The sequence below is a fragment of the Podarcis pityusensis genome, assembly GCF_964106645.2.
Source record: "Podarcis pityusensis genome assembly, chromosome: 7".
Classification (NCBI taxonomy): domain Eukaryota; kingdom Metazoa; phylum Chordata; class Lepidosauria; order Squamata; family Lacertidae; genus Podarcis; species Podarcis pityusensis.
The window spans coordinates 40,519,623-40,538,957 of record NC_138031.1 but is presented as its reverse complement, the minus strand read 5'-3'; the positions used below and the strand labels follow the sequence as shown (position 1 = coordinate 40,538,957).

General features: G+C 40.3%; 1 protein-coding gene across 3 annotated transcripts in view; it reads left to right on the top strand.

Moving 5' to 3' along the window:
• SNTG1 (syntrophin gamma 1) overlaps positions 1-19,335 on the top strand; it is a 241,028-nt gene that overhangs the window by 129,762 nt on the left and 91,931 nt on the right. For all 3 annotated transcript variants that reach the window (XM_081014050.1, XM_081014051.1, XM_081014052.1), the window contains 6 exons: positions 1,402-1,454; positions 4,739-4,873; positions 8,320-8,376; positions 11,880-11,937; positions 13,543-13,586; positions 13,698-13,739. In XM_081014050.1, the coding sequence (XP_080870176.1) occupies positions 1,428-1,454; positions 4,739-4,873; positions 8,320-8,376; positions 11,880-11,937; positions 13,543-13,586; positions 13,698-13,739 (363 nt within the window). In that variant the 5' untranslated portion in view covers positions 1,402-1,427. The remainder of the gene's footprint in view (positions 1-1,401; positions 1,455-4,738; positions 4,874-8,319; positions 8,377-11,879; positions 11,938-13,542; positions 13,587-13,697; positions 13,740-19,335) is intronic.

The window sequence follows — 19,335 nt, the reverse complement described above, 5'->3', positions numbered from 1 at the left end:
TAGCTGCTGTGAACATTGTCCTGAACTACAGGGGTACCTTGGCTTTCTAAGTTAATCCATTCTGGGAGTCCGTTGGACTCCCAAAACCATTTGAAAACCAAGGCGCAGCTTCTGATTGGCTGCAGGAGCTTTCTGCACTCAATCAGAAGCTGTGGAAGCTGCGTCGGACATTCGGCTTCCTCAAAATGTTAGCAAACCGGAACACTTACTTCTGTGTTTGCGGCATTCAGGACCTGATTTGTTCGGGAGCCAAGCTGTTCGAGTACCAAGGTACCACTGTACCTCAAACTGAAATCAGGTTGGAATCAAGCTATATTCATAGAACCCTTTATCTCAATCCTAAAAGTAACTTTTAAAGATGATTTCACTATATGGAAAGCACCCTGGACCACTCTGTGGCCTCCTTCTACCACATGGCATCGCATGCAAGCACTGCTCCCCACAAGTTGGGTGGAACCTGGTGCCTGTGTGAAGCAGTGTACCTCCCCACAACTTTGGCAGGTACAAAAAGTAATGAAAGTAGGGTCACATGTGACTGCGCACCAGTATCATGAGCACCGTTTATCACGAATGTGAAATAAAAAGGGCACCTGGAGGGTCCCAGAGACTCATCAAATTTTTTCAAATCTTAAAAAACACAAAATGCTCACCTTTCATCTTACAAAATAGTATTTGAGTACTACTAGTCTAAGGTACAGGGTGATTATTACAACCTGTAGATTATTTTACATACTATTACTTATTATAAACTCCATTGAGGAAGTAAAGAGTAGCTAATGCAAATATTTTAAAATTATGCCTTTTCTTACTTTTCTAAAATATAAAATAGTGGGCAATATTTCCCGCCTCCCACAATTTCTCCACAATTTCCAATTTTTCCACTGGGAAAAAATAAAGAACCTACCCTCCCCGCCCCCCACAAAAAAACCCTAAGGGGGGAAAATTCCTCTCTCTTTCATTCACAGATCCAAACACTCAAGTTTTTGAAGGCAAGTTGTATGAGTCAGTGAGGATCATATTCAGAACCAAGGAATTATGAACTACAGTGTCTCTGCTAGTGAAAAGTAATTTTAAATGACTGGTGTGTTGAGAGATACATGGAAACAAATTTACCTTCAATCATATATAATGAAACTGTCTTGCTTATTTCTTCAAAGCTCTGCAACTCTCTCTGACTTTTGGCAAGCTGGCAGAGTGGGTGGGTGATGAAAGATGATGTGCAGAAATATCCAGAGGGCCATGGATTCTCCACTCCTGCCTGATACTGTTCTAAGAATTTATAATTCCTGCTCTTGACAGCATCTCTGTAATCCAGTGTGTCTGCTTAATTTATACAATTTGTTTTAATGTTTACTGGCCAATAAGTCTTAGTTTTAATAAAATCTTTCCCCCTGTTTTTAGACAAATATCTCTTGGTGCCATAGCACATGGATTTCAGGACTACATGTGAAGAGGTAATGCCAAATACAGACACAATTATTGTGTTTTATTTTGATGATAAATGTGATATGAGCTGTTACAAGGAAGGCTAAACTGTATTTTCCAGTAAGTCTCACAGGGCAGAGGGAGTTATTCCAACCATTTTAGGGATTCCACTCCGGATTTGAGTAGAATTTACTCCCTATACTTTTCTTCTCCTGAAGAAAAGGCAGCAGAGATTTAGGATAAGAGTTTTCCTTCTCCTAGATGGGCTACCTTCCCAGGTTGACAAGCTCCATCTGCCCCTCCCTTACCTTTACATCCTGTGCAGAAACCATCTTCTTGGCCATTGGACCCACTATTGGTTTCATCCACTCAATCTGCCAGAGCCTGTCTTCTCATGCAGTGGAAGACCCTAACTCACTGAGGGTTTGAGGCCCGTTGGCTAACCTCACCTGGTTTAGCTGGCCAGTGAAAGCCATTCCTGAGTTGTGGCTGCTGATAGCTTCTAAGAGCTGAGTGCTGTGCAGGGGGGCGGGGGGGGGGGAACCAAAGGTGCACAAAGCACTCCAGAATGAACACAACGTGTTCCCCACCAGAAGTCCTACCCTCCCCTAACACCCCCAAAACCCCACATAAACAATGAAATAGTTATAACTAACCCACTGCAATTTGAGTGGACTTATCTCAAAGGAAATTACACAATAATACAATAAGTACACTTATTCTTGCATTGAAGGGAATTGGATTAGTTGAACCTCCCTTCCATCCTTACAATTCTATGATAGTGCTGCTCAGGGAGCAGAAGAAAATGGAGCACAATTCTTGAGTGTATAAAACTGGGGATACATAGCACAGGAGCAGAATAAGTTGTTTTCCTCTGGTGGCAGAAAAGTACTGGGCAAGGGAAATGCAGCTTTCCCCATCATTGCAGTGCTATGACGAGAACAATGTGTGGTTGTTTAAGTTCTCCCTTCCATGCAGTTCTTAGAGGGGCAATAAGGCCAAGTGGCAGGTAGGGAGGTGTGTGTGAAAACAGAGGTTTCAAATTGATTTGAATTAGCCTGCAACCTCAGAAGATGGGGGGGAGAAGTAAACCTTGATCTGTGAAAATAAAATACAACATCAAAACATTACGCAGAGTGTATTTCAGGCCAGCATATATTTGCTTGGCTTTATGAAATCTGAAATAATTTAACCTCCTTCTGGTGCTAAAGAATGCCCTATTTTTGTGTATCAGTGCTGCATTGGCATAGGAAAGGATGGTATTTAAATGAAGATATCATCTAAAGATGTATTGTACAACTGTGGCTTCTAAAAGGCAAAGACTATTACATTTTAAAAGTTTCCCATGTAAATTAGGTTATTCTGCTCATGTGCTATCAGTCAGTCCATTGCCGTAAATGGTTTGCTTTTTTCATGCTTGACTTCTTTGTTCAAACTGTGAATAAACTCTGCCCATGTGCATTACAATGCCGGCTTCTATTTTAATTTCGTTGTGATGTTTAATTATGTCTACTGTATAGTTACATGCCGCTTAATTCTTGCCCTAAGCTCTCTTTATAAAATTTCTCAAGAGATTTTATAGAGTAATCAGCCAAGTCAGAAGTGTGCAGTCAAGTAAAGCAAAATGACTGTATAAACAATTGAGCATTTCTTTAAAAAAATAAAAATCTCAGGCAGCCCTCAAATTAATTGGGAGCTATTGGGACACTCCTAGGTATGAATCAATAGGTGTGTTAATGCTCACTCTCCAACCTTGCTTGGCTGAAAGAAGTTATAACAATAGAATTAAAATGTGGTTATTAGCATGGTTCTCCCACCTTCCCCTTTATTCCCTACTTGCCCACGCCTGTGATTTTAAGCAGTGAAGATGTTCTTATTCCACAAGTCAGGAAGCCAAAATGCAAAGAAACAACTTTTTTAGGATAACTCATTTGGATTTTGTCTGCTGCCCAGTTTTTCTGCTTGAGCTCCATTAACAGAGCAAAGGGTCTGTTCGAACGATGGAAATTCACCTAGCTGCCCAGAGTGACTGGGGAGACCCAGCCGGATGGGCGGAGTAGAAATAATAAATTATTATTATTATTAGCAGGGCTGGTACACCCATGAGGCACAATGAGGTGACTGCCTCAGGTGACAGGATTCACAGAGGCAGCACATTCAAATGTAATTGGTCAAGGCAGGAAAGGAACCAGGGAAAAGCGACTTGGTTGTGGTAAATTAAGAGTCTTCCCTGACATTTCTCGGTCACCACATCAGCTGAAAGGCCGCTTTCAGGGCAATCAGGGGAAGCAGTGCCAAGAGAGATGCAATGTTTGTGCCTCCCCCTCAGCCTGCATCCTGGCCAACCTTAGCTATGCCCCTGGGTTTGGAAAGTATGAATGGATATTAGAGGCAAAGATATACTGAGAAGGAAAATAACTGAAACCAGAGATCTTTGCAGGGTATCAAATGGATACGCTACCACTGTCCAAACTGCATATGAACTGCCACACAAGGAAGAAATGTGCCCATGTAATAATTACCCATTACTCTTCTCAAACAGGAAAAAGATATGAACAGAAGGGACATAATGTCTGGACATTAAAAGGTAGTCTTTAGGGACATTAGACATCATCCATTTCAGATTGTCACAGTACACCTCTTGCCATTTTTTTAGTTCAAGCTGACCAGCTGGATTTAGACATCCTTTAGTTAACCAATCTGCAGACACAAGCCATGATCTCAAAAGCACTTGGAATGGATTTGCTTTTATGCATAGAGGAGCTATTGGATTATAACCACAAAGCAGGATGATTGGAATCCTTCATGGTGTTTCAGTGCTCTACTGTGATCCTAGTTAAGCTCCTGGCTCATGAGTAATCCTAATTAGGATTAATCAGAGGCTGTAAGCTTCACATAGGCTTGCCGGGGTGACACCTTCCATTAAGCAATGTGTAAGGTTCAGTCCCATATGCGTTGTGACACTAGATACTGAAATAAGTGTCTTGATACTGTGAAGGGGGATTTTTGCTTGCAGCATTTGTTGACATATCCATACTGAGCACAGATATGCAAATATGTGTTATTAAGTGGATCAATCTCCACAATCCAGACATGTTGCTAGTAATCAGTTTTGTAATGTCATTGTCTCAATATATCTATTTGCAACTAATAACCATAGACATTTCCAGAGATATTTTGGAATATGCTGGCCTCTGTTAAAGCTTTTCCAAAAGACTATCAGAGAAAAAGTATCCTTTTGATCCTCTAACATGAACAATCAGCGTGCAGCTTGGAAACTAAGGAAACCTTTTTCTCTGTTCATCCTTTGAAGACAAAGACAGGGATTTGTTTGCTGCAGGATGGTAACCAGGAGCCTTTCAAAGTGCGGCTGCACTTAGCCAAAGATATTTTGACGATTCAAGAGCAAGACGTGATCTGTGTGTCTGGCGAACCTTTCTATTCTGGTGTAAGTATCATTTTCTTCAGCAGTTTTCAAAATGAAATCATTGTGTATGTTGAGCATTCCCCACTCACATTTGCCTTCCATTAGAGGGTGTTGAAATGAAGAAAAGTTGCAAATTTTTTAAATGATGCAATCAAATCTAGATAGAAGTCATGAAATGCTATGGTATGGTACTTCTTGGTGTGTTTTGGTACAGTGTAAATAATATGAGCAGCGTTCTGGAGATCACTGCAGTGAATGGTCCTAAGAAGCATTCAATTAATATAATTCACAGTCATGATTCAAGTGGGATGAGATAGCTTGCTTAATGGGATTTAACTTTACTAGGTTCTATGTTGGTCTCAGATTAAACCCAAGACTCCTGAGCCAAAACCAAAACCAAAACCTCACAGTGGCCATAAGTCTCCCCTAAAACTCCATGATTGGGCAGGGATATAAAGGATCCAAATTCTTAGGGACCTTGTAAATTAATACAACAACCTTGGACCTGGGCTGGTAGTGTCCAGGCACTCAGTGCAAGCTTTTGAGCTCTGGAGTTATGTGCTGATAATAGTTCTGTCCTCATCAACAGACTAGTCACAACATTTTGCTCATGCTGGAGCCTCTGCACCAGGCTCAAAGATATCCCTATGTAGAGCGCATTGCAATAATCAAGTATTAAGGTTGCTTAAGAACTCTGAAGCCAAGAGCAGAGTGTTATGGAGATATAAAAAGAGCTTTGCTTGATCTGACCAAAGACTTGTCTAATCTAGCATCCTGTTTCCCACAGGGGCCAACCACATGCCCGTTGGAAGTCCACAAGCTAGACATGAGAGAATAGCCTTTTCCCACTGTTGTTCCCTAGTCACTGGTATTCAGAGCCTGTTCTTTCTGATCCAGTATCTAACTTTATGTTGATGCTGAGTTACCCATTGGCTCTACCCAAAGAGAATTTAAGAGTTGCTTTAGATCATCAAACCATATCCCTGCAATTCTACCAGATCATATCCAGTTTTTGTGTTTTTTAACATGGATTTATCATTCCCATTTGCATTTCCTTAGTATGTCAGAACACATATTACTTATATCTAGATGACATTTAAATAATGCCTTGGCATAAATGCATGATATTTTTAATTTCCCGTAGTGTTACAGCCTACATTTCCAGAGTATTGTTTTAGAAGGTAACGAATGATGTGCTCCGCTTGGTTAGCCTGGCTGCATGTTATCTGAAGATTAAATGCACAACCCATTAGATAACATATCAATGTGAAGATGGGATTTACTTTTCCTGCTAGAACAATTGTCACAGTTGACACTTCTGAGCCCTTTCCTTTATTTCCTCAGGAACTGAGATGAGATTATAAATGACTAGGTTCATCCCAAAAGACTCTTTGTTCAAAGTATTGTCTATTTCTGCTGTATGCTATTTAAATAATTGTCTAGTGATTACAGTAGATATGGAGAGTCTGATTCAACCAACCTGGTGTGTGCTAGAGGAAGCTGGTGCAAGGACTCCTGCTACTGCAATGGGGCCTTCCTCCTCCTCCTCCTCCTCCTCCTCCTCCTCCTCCTCCTCCTCCTCCTCTGCACTTTCTGTGCCTCCCCACATCTAACCTGGGGTTGAAAGAACCCCCAGAACAGTCCATGATGGCAGAAGAGGGGAGCCCATTTGGCGAGCAGAAATGCTTGCACTGATGGATCAATTGTTCTAGCACTACACATTTCTACCCTTATAGCTGAACTTTGCTTCTCCCACATTTATTGGATAACTGCCTCCCAGACATGTAATGTGAGCCCTTGCTCTTGAAGGATCAATTTCACTGAAGGTCAGACCACACGGTACTTGGAGCAATTTGTTGAAGTTATGAGTTTAATGTAGATAAAATGTTACATGTGTTTGAATATGTTGGACTGCCTGTTGCAGAGGACTGGTGGTTTTCCACTCTAGGGTGGGCAGGCTGAGTCTTGCGACTGGTTTATGAGGTATTTTTCCTAACTCATACCCTGAGCTTCTTTGTGTTTGGTGCTATGTGCAGGGAAACAGTCTGCTCTGTTGTTTTTTGAGTGGTGTCTCTCTCTGTGTTACAGCAGAGAGAGACACAACCTTTGCTTTTAAGCAGCATGGACCTACTGTGGGATCCGGGGAAGGAACTTACTGGACTTTAAAAGATGGGAACTCATTACTAATATGCAATGTAGCATTTTGTTGTTCTGCAAGAGTTACTGTTTTGTAACTAAATGTTTAAAAACCAAGTGTTAGGTATAGTGTCAGTGAAAAGTATCTGATCAGACTCGTGTAGAAAGAAACCCTCTTCACCAGAAGTAAAGCTTTAAAACTTATTTCTTGTGGTGAAGATGGTTTCTTTCTACACGAGTCTGATCAGAGACTTTTTGTTGACACTATATCTAACACAATTATCCTAACCATACAGCATCTCCAAATGTAGTATTTTCTGTTCCTTTCATGGGAATAAATGACAACCATCCACACATATGGAGAGAGTAAAATGGTCCGCTCAGGGATGATTTTGAGATGGAGTTAACCCACTGCCGTTTGTCACTGTATCCATGACTCAATATTCATTTTAGGTCAGGAAACGTTTGGTGTAATTGTGGGTAGTCTTTGTGCTGCACACAGTGGCAGCTGGTGACATTTTGACTTGGTAGGGCTGCATTTTCTAAACTTGCTGTTTTCATCACGGTAGGACTTGCACAGCACATATTTAGGAAAGTGTGCCATTTCACGTGTGCAGAGTGCCATTATCACCTTCTTTCTTAAAAAAACCACACACCCCAAAAGATATTAATCATCAGTGAACAGGGAAAGAACTTCCATGTAAGAGGATCAAAGTATGATTTTCTTGTTTAGAAATTTAGCTATACTTTTTGAATCCATGTGTTGTTTTCAGCTACACATCTGTTCCTATTTTCAGTGGGAGGGCTGTGATCCAGCAGCTCCAGTGGATCAGCCCCGACTGTATATGTGTCAGGATTGTTTTAGTGTTCTGGTGATACAGCTGAGGTATTAGTATTGTATTGTGTATTTTTCCTGCATGCAAATGGTCTGGTTATTATTGTGACCCCCTTAGGTGTATAATAGCAGGTACCACTAGATAAATAAGGATGGATTTTCACCCCACTTCATGGGAACATATGAGGGGCTCATTTCTGAAAATACTCCTATATGCTATTGAAAAGTGACTGCAGGTTTATCTCTGTGTTATATTGGATACCTGGACACATATTTTAGAAGAATTGCCTAGCAGTAACTGTTTGCATGTGCCAACTCACTGGCATTTGTTTTATGTAACTAATTTGTCACTTTACAATTAGAAAAAACCCAAAAGAGCAGTTCCTTCTTTTTTAATGTTAAAATTCAAAACTCCAAAATGAAGATATAGTGTGCAAGCCTATTTTTATAAGAAACATTACATCTGAATAGAACTGAACTTGGCTTACTCTTTCAGGAAAGGACTGTAACAATTAGAAGACAAGCCGTAGGAGGATTTGGATTAAGTATAAAGGTAGGTTGCATTTCCCCAACTGTTTCCTATGTTCAATCAGAAATGCCATTTGGCTTGTGAATAATGCATTTAATGAGATCAAAAGGTGCTTGATTGTAACCTGCAGCTTCAATGAAAGGTCTGTATTGGCTGATCTTTACAATAGATAATCAGTTGAAAAATTTTTCCCCATAGTTAATGGAGGAACAATAGAGGCAATATCCAATTAAGATTCATTTGTGCTTATAAGGTTTGGCATATATTTTAAAAGGATATTTCATCTGTGTAGTCTTGTCTTTTGTTCAGTGGTCCTTTAATTTTAATTACTTGTTAATGAACACAATGGCAGCTCTCTAAATAGCCAGTGAGTTCCCATAAACTATTTATTAATTTCATAGTTGCTTGCTAATAAGATTGAAAATAGTCCTATTTCTCCACTGTATTCATTGTATTACAGATGGAATGATTAATCCACATGAGGATTGGTTTCTCTCTCCCCCCCCCCCCCCCCAATATCTACCTTAGAAAAGCTTAGGAAACATAAAAAGGGAGATAATTTTAAATGGTACATCATAGCTCTGAAACACCATATAAAGCAACAAATCTCTTTTGAACAGAGCTTTTTAAAAAATCTCTTTAGTACAGAAATCTTAGCTGTTATCTATGAATGCAAAACAACATTGGTATATGTTTCCCAAAAATGAACTTATGAAATATGATTTGAGGGGAAAATAAAATGTAGTTCTCTTGCATTCTCATTGAGTAGGAACTTGAAAAAAACAAAACTTTCCAGTTCTTAAAATGAGTCTGGTGTGTTTATTTTAGCAGAACTACCTAATTAAACCAAATGCTAATTAGTGCACTATGGCTACAATCCCATAAGAATGAAAATGGGAACAAGATTTTTTGTTGTTGTTTAAAGTCATTACATGCTGTTATTTTTTTCATGTCTAGAAACACAAAAGAGAGTAAGTTGTGTAAGCGTGCCTGAACTAAGAATTTAAACATTGGAACACTGGTAGATTTTTCTTTTCTTTTTTAAAGCTACTATATAATTTATGATGATGCTGAAGAAAGTTCAGAATGCTAGGGACTGGAATACAATTAACTTCTTTTTTGCAACACAGATTTCCGCTGGTTTATAAGCATAAGAAAATTATTACTCTGGACAAAATCCAAAAATTATATTCACCTTTCATACATTCAGTTAATTTCAGATAGCTTGCTCAGTCTACCATCATGATATTAATTGCCTCAAATTACTGTTCATGCTTTTAATTGGGGTTCTGAAACAAAATCCTTGGCTATATTTTAAAAAGAGCTAACAACAGACGTAATGACATACAATACCAGATATAGGAGGACAGAAGGAAATCACATGAAATGACAGTAGGAATTTAGGGTCAACTTCTACTTTCTCAAAATCTATGTTGGTCCATTCATGCACTTCAAAAGATGTTGACTGTGTTTATAAAAAAACCAAATGCATAACCTGGTACTAATACTCAACAAGCCTAAAAATATCTCTATATCCTAAAAAGAGGGGCAGGGATTGTCATTACTACACTATTAGCTTCCAGAGACCTACTTTTTCACCCTATCCTGTGTTCTTAGTAGCTAGTCAAAGTGGAAATAGAAGTTAAGAGCCCTGCGAGTCCTGATATTTTTTTCTGATGCCCTTCTGTTTCATTAGCATTTCTCTTTCTCTCCTTGTTCATTTTCCCATATCAACTAAGCATTTACAAGTTGCATCCCTCATGCTGTAGGAAAATCCCCACAAACCTCTCAATATCTGCATTTCATTTTTATGCTTTTGCCCAATTCCTCATGGTCTCCTCACTCACAGGATCAAGATGGACCTCCAGATGCTGTTGAACTCCCTTCCACCTGGTCAAGGATTATGGGAGTTGTAGTTCAGCAACATCTGTCCCAATCCCAAACATAAGGGATAGAGGGGTAGGCTTGGATCAGGCTAACTCATTTATGGGACTCCAAACCTTTCCATAGATCAGAACTGCAGCTAAGGAAGGGGGAGAGGCTTGCCAGGTTTTTTGCCCCGGGTGAAGCCTCCAGAGGGGCTCTATTGAGGCTCCCCACCTGTGTGTATATATATGCGCAAATACACATGGGGTGTGTGTGCTAAATCGGGTCTTTGACCTGGGTGAAATAAAGCCCAGATTCACCCCTGCTTAAATACCCACTGAGTCCAACAACTAACTCTGACTTCCTGACCAGCTTCAAAATCACCACAATAGTTCCCACTATGCTACTGTCAGTTCCTAGCATTCCTTGTATTTCTCCTCCCGAAGTTGCTGACTGGCCATTGCTTTGGACTTCCCACTAATCTGAAGTCCCAACCACCAACCTTTGCTCTGTGAAGGGAGAGTATCTGCACTCTACCCTTCTCACCCCAAACATAAAGTTAACAATGCTCTACCAGTCAGCTGAAAACTAGTTCAGGGATAGTTAACTTTATGTCCAACAGAGTCTGCAACCAAAGATTATTGCCAAAACAGTATCTCTTGCCTTATGAATGTTGGTGACGTGTATTGGTGTGCCAATATGAACCAACTATCATTTGCTGCACTTGATGTCACTTGGGGTTGTAAGAGTTGCTTGATGAAGTCATTGTGTGAATTGAACAGTGCAACCTTGGTTTGAAAAAGGTGAACAAGGCTAGAGATTTGAATCTTTCTGCAGTAATCCGATTTTCAAAGTCTGGAAAGGCTAAAAATATAAAGGCATTGTTTGAAGAATATGAGATATGACATTAACATTGATGTTTCAGAATTGCTTCTGGGATAAGAAAGCATAAGGACTAAAATTATGCTTAATCATATTTAGTTGAAGAGTTTGTGAGTTTTTTTATTCTGTTTATTTTTCTATATAAAAAACCCAGCACAGAAATTGAGCAGCTTATTTTGATTTCCACTTCCATTTCTCCCCCGCTTTTAAGGACAACCTGTTACTTTTCTTAGAATTCTCCTTTTCATCTCTTATTTCTTATTCATATTCCTACTGACTTTTTGTGCTGTGTTACAATGAGAAAAAGAAAATGGAAAGCAGCAAAGAAAACCTTCACATTCATTTTAATCAAATGTCCAATATTCTTGCTTTCTATTGTATGGCTTTGTTTATCTGTTCCTTGTCAGCATGACAAAATGATCACAGCATGGCTACTGTTTCAGAACTGGGCCTATTTTTCTTATTATAAAGTGGGCTCCATATGGTAATCTCTGGAGAATCTGGGGGAACCTGCAGTGAGTTTGCTTTCTTTTGTCAACAGTTCCACATTGTTCCATTCACACCCCGGTCTGCTGATGCTTCCAACAAACATTTTTTCCCTCCCTAACAATGGAGCTGATTGCATTCATATGCCTATTATTAAACACAATTGTGAAACAGAAAATCTTTACCCCTTTGAATAAAACAAACTTAAAATGAAGTAAAAACTTCAAAGAAATGTAATAATATTTATAAACTGACAACAGGCTCAGTAAAATGTGGTTATTTTCATCTCATAGGGCGGAGCGGAGCATAATATTCCAGTGGTTGTTTCCAAAATTTCAAAAGAACAACGAGGTAAGTATCTGTGCCAGGCTATTTGCTCAGGGGATTCAGCAAAGCATCACCAGGTTTATACATTTCAGACTGGGAGGAATAACTGAATAGTTAAGAAAAAAAAATGAAATCTGGGCCATAAATATGCATGGCAGGATATTTTTAAGGAACATATGAAGCTGCTTCATGCTGGGTAAAATCCATTGGTTCATCTAGTATTGATTACAATGGCAGAGCAAGCCGATTGGGTGCCTGGGGCAGCGGCGCCCTGGGGCATGGCGAGCCAGGGCAGGATGCCCCGTGGGGCCTCCAAGGCGTCTGCCTGCCTCCTCCCACTCAGTTGCCCTACAGCTGAGGGGGAGGTGGCAGGCGGACCATTTGGGGCAGTGGGAGCCTGTGGGCACCCAAGCCACCGTCACTCCCAGGAGAGATGTGTGGCTCGGGCACGCTGCAGGCCCCGCGGTGAGTGCCACCTGGCATTTTGTCACCCCCCTCAGTGGTGACACCCAGGGCAGACCGCCCCCACCGCCCCCTTCCTCCACCCCTGATTGTTTACTGTAACAGGAAGCGGCCATCCAGGATTTCAGACAGGGTTCTCTCCCTGCCATATGTGGAAATGCTGGAGACACAAGGCAGATGCGGGGAGCACTGGCCTGCAACCCTTCCTCACACTTTGCACATTTAAAGTAAAATAGAATTTCCTTTGTGAATTTTAGCCTCACGTGCTTTAAAACCCTCTTCAATACAAGCCTAATTATTGTCCCTGAACCGTTTTATATGTACAGCACAGATTAATTGTAGCTGTGGTGCGCGTGCAGTGTGCCAAGCATTCCCAAAATGCATGAGAAGCTTCTGTTTTCATGGAGCGCCATCTGCACAACAAAACACCCCAGAAGCCTAGGGTGCACTAATATGTATCCAATTAGGTTTCAGTCAAGTTGTGCATAAGGTTGAGGAGGAGGTGGACTGTGGCCAGCAAGAGCAAATTCCATAGCGGTTCCCTTCTTTGGCTGTAGTTATGAGGTAGAACACTGGTTGAATGCACATCACAGACTAATGTGCAGATTGGAACCTAGCTGTCCTTCTGAGTTTGTACTTCTGTGAGAGTTGTGATGCTCTTCTTAGCTCAAAAAACAAAACAAAAAAATGCATTTAAAATGTTTAGTTTGAGATCAGAGATTTATATTTAAATGTATTTTGGGCAGATTTTTTAAAGCACAGAAACTGGATGGAAAGTGACCGGGACAAGAAATAGACAGATATGTCAATCTCTAGCAGAATCCCTACAAAATGTCACTCAGATCACAAGATCCACTTCAGCCTTGAAGCCTGATAACTGTATTTAGAAACAAGAGCTGCAGCTGTTCTTTACATTTTCAGGGTTCAAGACTAGAAACATGTCCTAGATGCAAAAGGGGAAATAAATTTCCTCAATAATACTTTCAGAAAATTTTAATTATCTATGTAAATGTGAAATATGAAACCTGTCATGGATTTGTTTTCTTTTGTCACCTATTTCTGATTGTCCTGCTCACATCCTGCTCCATTGATGCAGCTAATGGAAAAATATAGAGGAAAGGTTGAAATGAAAAGCACACCTTTCCTTTATTTTCTCTTTCTTTTTAGCGGAACTCTCAGGCTTGCTGTTCATAGGAGATGCAATTCTACAGGTAGGCAAACCCATTCACTTTTGCCAGCTTTTAGTCCCAAGTATAATGTGAAGTCTAACCTAAGTGAAGCCAATGCTCAAAACTGTCTTTTCTTTTTTTTAAACTCAACAGATTAATGGAATTAATGTAAGAAAATGCAGGCATGAAGAAGTGGTGAGCTTATACTCCTTTCCTAAAAACCATTGCGGTTCTTAATATAAGTCAGCATAGCTGCAATTCTGTCACAGTGTTCATCGTTATGCTCTGTAAGTAGATCAATGATCCCAAGATTGCTAAATGATCTAACCTTTGAATATTGTAACTTCACCATAGAAATGGTTTACTGACCTCAGTTGTGTTACAGCCTAAGGGAGCCTCTGCTTTCTTAGGATTTGTAGGTCCTTTATTTCTGGTGTGCTGTGTGTACCTCTTTAAGCAATACTATTATGTCTGGTTAAGTAGCACTCCCTGTACATACCAGATGTGTGGAAAGCTCTCATGTATAAATGGAGAAGTGAGGGTCAGGGTACTGGGCCCACCCCCAACATCATGCACCCACATGTTGAGCACAGATGTCTACAGTGGAACCCCTTAATGTGAACAGCTCAGTATGGTTGAGGTGCCAGTGGAAGCACTTACCCTAGTGCAAATTCGTGTGTGGGTGTGGCTAATCTGGTTTGGGACTGTAGCATGGAGTAAGGAGTTAAATATCCTCGCCCCTACAAGGTCTCAGTTTAGACTGGGCTTCCTCACATTTCCTATTTCCTTTTTTAAAGCTGTTCGCACAATTGCTAATTGCATGAATAGTTTCTCACTCAGTTTGGTCTGGGGAACCTGTGGCCATTGAGATGTTTCTGGTCTACAACTCCCATGAGCGCCAGCCAGCATGTCCAATAGTCAGAGATGATAGGAGTTGTAGTGTAGCCACATTTGGAGGGCTACAGGTTCCCCAGCTCTGCTCTAAAAGATAAGATGTCTTGCATAGTTGAGTGATTTAAGAATGCTTTGAAGATGTAAATTCAAGGGAATTATAGCTCTTTTAAAAAGAAGAGTTATTGACTCTTACAAAATTGTGCATCAAACAGTAAAGGAGCTACTGATTTCCTAAAGAAACTCTTTTCTTTTTAATTGTATGTTGCATTATATGAGGTTCAATAACGAATTAAGTTATTTTCCTAATCCCATTTCTTGGAGCTGTACTTCCTTTTTAGTTTTGTGCTTATTTCATATATGGCTCATCAACTTTCAGAGTCTGATTTGTTTGCAAAAGCAGCTTAATCCTTTGCTAGGCTTCTGTATACTAAAACTGAGATTTTTATTTACTGTGTCTTCGAGCCTTGGTGTTCCAGCAGTGATCAGATTACTTTAGTCAGTAGTTAAGCTAATGCAGAAAATCTCTCTGTGGGAGCAAAATGAGATATTGGGGCTTCAGGAAAAGGTTTGGTTGTATTTTTGAGTGCAGTGCCATACAGCTATGCTAGTAAGTCATTGTTTTGTGTTCAGAGTCAATGAAGCAAGATATGAAATGTTTGTGAAATTATGCCGGCACCCTTGTTAACCTGATTATGCTTTCTAAGATTAATATTTCTTTTCAGTTATAATTTGCACAGCCAGCCATGCTTATATTTTAGCACCTGGCATGCTTAACCAAAACCTTAGGCAGAGATGTAAAGTGGGTACTTGTTTGCAAACCTTCAGCCATAGAATCATAGAATGGTAGAGTTGGAAGGGACCCTGAGGATCATCTAGTCCAACCCTCTGTAATACATGACTGGATACTTTTATAGATGACTCTTCTCCTGCAACAATCAAAACAAAGCAGATATAAATGAATCAGTAATGACTGGACTGAGAAACGTCTTTAGAAAATTGAGAGGGGCACTTCAGTAAAAGGACTGTGGCAATATTCAAGGAACAGGACATCCTAAGCAGAATATTATGATTGAGCCCTTCACTCCTCCACTGTGGTGCTTATCAGATCCCAGAGCTATTCTTCTTCTCTCTTCTGCCTTCAACTAGGCAGCTATTCCTGTTCTATCTTACAGAGCTACAGAGCTCATGTCCTACACAGCCCAAATGCCCGCTCCCCCATCTGGCATCTCTAATCTGTGGGCATCAAATTGTTCACCTCTGTGCCTGGTCCCAGATTCCCATCACTTGCTGCTTCTGGCTTGCCACAAGTGTTTCACATCTGGTATGTATACATTGCAGCAGCCTGCTTAGAGGTGAGTAGAAAGAGGCTCACCCCAAAATCAATTGGGATCCATTGAGTGACCCATTTGCTCTTCACTGGCTGCATTCACGACAGTTTATTCAATTCTCACGACATATCCTTAACTGTTAAACTGAGCTTTCATGCAACACAAAAAAACACTTTTGGAAGTATAGCAGAATATATTTTAGTGCTCATTTCAGTGTTATTGGCTTCCAGGGGGGGAAAAACACCATTTGCAAAGAACACAGAAATGAGCACTAAACTTGATCTAAGTCTTGTCAAAGCTTAAATATAATGCAGAAAATAACAGCTAGGAAAACAATGGGAAAATGGAATAAACTGTCCCGTGAATTGTGGGGGATTGGGTGTATGTTTAGGCCAGGCACTGAATGGGCTGGATTTCTCCATTTCCCATCTCATGTTCCCAATGGGGAAACCTTGCTTTGGCATTTCTTGATGAGTCACTGCCTATGGTCCCTTTCTTGTTGCCTGACCATCACACCTTACCCTCCTATAGAAGCAGGCCGTCTGTCTTTCTTGTGCACCTGGTTCCTCAGGCTGGCCTGGCCTTGGGGGAGTGTGGAGACAAGTTGTTTCTAGCTACTGCCCTAATATTGTTGCAAGACATTTCTCTAGTTAGTCATTTATATTTATATATTAAAGCTGGGAATTTTAAAAGTGGTTGTGGAAGGAGAAGATGTGGTGACAGAACCATTATTTCTTTGTAGAAGGCCCATATTCATTTGTTATTGTTGTTGTTTAGTCGTGTCCGACTCTTCGTGACCCCATGGACCAGAGCACGCCAGGCACTTCTGTCTTCCACTGTCTCCCGCAGCTTGGTCAGACTCATGTTTGTCGCTTCAAGAACACTGTCCAACCATCTCATCCTCTGTCGTCCCCTTCTCCTTGTGCCCTCCATCTTTCCCAACATCAGGGTCTTTTCCAGGGAGTCTTCTCTTCTCATGAGGTGGCCAAAGTATTGGAGCCTCAGCTTCACGATCTGTCCTTCCAGTGAGCACCCAGGGCTGATTTCCTTAAGAATGGATGTGTTTGATCTTCTTGCAGTCCATGGGACTCTCAAGAGTCTCCTCCAGCACCATAATTCAAAAGCATCAATTCTTAGAAAGATCTCAGGTATTTGGGCTGAAAGAGGCTGTGATAGATCTTGCTGTGTGGCTCAATCATGAAGGGATAGAATTACACACACACCCCAACGTTTTAAATCTTTCATAAGCTATACAAATCCACAAATGTTTTTCCTCCCACAATGAGTTCATGTCACTTCTTGACTCCCACCTTCCTTGGTGCCTGAGACAGGCACCATGCGACTCAACAGACAGGCTGGCCTGTGGCCATAGCCACCTCCTTCCTGGGAAACAAACACATTTTTCTCCCTTTCATGTATTATCCCGGAGCTCTGCTATTTGTGAGTTCAAAGAAAAGTGCATGAAAGAAAAATAAACAAAAACCTAATTATAAATCTGGTGCAAACAGATATTTGATGCGTGCAAAGGCAGGTCATCTCATTGCCTCTCTGTCTTAATTTCCCTGTCCAAGAGAGCTTTGGCCCATATCTAATGAGTGTATGTTAAAACGGAAAGTGCTGTTGTTTGGACTGCTTCACAAGCTGTTGTTTTCAGTTCTTCACAGAATATGAACTTTCTCCAAGTATGTTAAATGGATGGCAATGCAAAAATATGCTGTGTTTTAATGTGCTGTATTAGTATCAAATGCAAAGTTTTGTAGACTTCTTTTTTATTTTTTAAAAAAACCTTCTAATGCCTTGAAACTTCTTGTCACATTTAGATAGGACCCTCAGTCCACATCTACACAGTATATTTACTTATAGGCAGTGCTTTTTTCTGGGGGTATGCAGGGGCATGCATACCCCTAAACATTTTGTGAATCTAAGTTTGGCCTCATTGAGGGGCAGTCTTTCAATATGAGTAGGAAAATAAGAGTACCCCTAAACATTTTTTTTTTTTTAGAAAAAAAGCACTGCTTACAGGCAAGGACTGTTTCTTAGGGCCAAATCAGAGTTGATGTCAGCTAATTGTGTTGTTGTTGTTGTTAGGATTTTGTTGGGGTTTCTTTTGCTTTACCATTTATTTAGAAGATTTATAAACCTTTTGAGAAAACAACAAGAAGAAAGTGGTGCACAAATGAAACTGGAGATAAAACGCAGCTGAAATCCAGTGTCCAATTAAAAACAAATATACATAAAACCATCACAATTAAAAGCAAGTGTGTGTATGTATATCTATATATAAACATGCGCGCACACACAAAAATATACAAAGATAAAATTATTAAAACTTTTAAAACAGGTATAGGTAACTAAATTATATATCTGGGTGGTCCTGCTGAAATAAGTTATTAGCAGGTGTCTAAAACAGAATTGTGAGGGTGTCTGCCTAACATCAATAGGCAGCGCATTCCAAAGTGCAGGCGCTGCACTTTGCAACCTCTGGCAAATGTGGAACAGACACGGTGTGGCACTTGTAAAAGTGCAAGTCACACAAATGGAAGCCTTCAAACAGGCTTCTGTAGGGCAAGGTAACACACTAAGTTAACTGGTCTCAAGCCCCATGAGGCTGAATTTTGTGGAAGTGGTGTTCTGCTGCCTTCACCCAGATCCTCCAATTGTCCCTATTTTCCAGGGATGTCCCTGGTTTAGAGAAGCTTTCCTGGTTTTTGATTCGATCTCGGAATTTCCCACTTTCTTAGGATGTCCCTGTTTTCACTGGAGAAATGTTGGAGGCTATGGAGTTACCTAACCCCCAAGCTATCTGAAGGAAATCCTGTATAAGGAAGGGTTTTTAAAATGTTCAATGTTTAATTATGTTTTATATATATTGTAATCTGCCCAGAAGGCTGGATCAATCCAATCAGATGCGTGGAGTATAAATAGTAACATTATTATTATAGAATGGGACGTCCTTATTTTCATCGGAGAAATGTGGAGGGTATGTTCACCCAGTGAAACAAATCTTTAAATTTTTTTTTTTAAAAAAAAGACTTGTCCCCTGTAAATTGTGCAATGTAGTTTTACCCTGCCATCAATTTAACAGACTTGGGTAAAGGTTTTTTCCCTCCCTGTGGAGATAACAACAGGGTTTGGCTTTTTGGGCGAAGTGGATTCAGATTGCAGAAGGAGCATGGAAGGAAATGGTTAAGATCATCTCTCAGAGCATCACTCCCCCCACTCAGCAAGGCAGTCCTTTAGGAGCTGCTAAATACTAAAATGAAAATCATTGTGCCTAGTTTGGCCTTTAATTGCTGCCACTGGCCTATTTTTGAGACAAGCAATCTTGGATACCGAGTCCTAAAATAGGCCTTTTTCAAGGAAGCATTTAACCAACCACTTTAGCTAGTCTCTTTTGTAAAATATGAGTGAAAAACTGATACCCACAGAGAGACTTCCTATTAGACAGAAAAAGCAGGCAGAAATAGCATAAGAAGAGCAAAATAAATAGGTTTGGACAAGTTTGGCCTTTCTTCACCCATTGGCTAAGTTCTGTTTCCAAAAGCCCTTTGTTTGGGCCACTTAGCAGT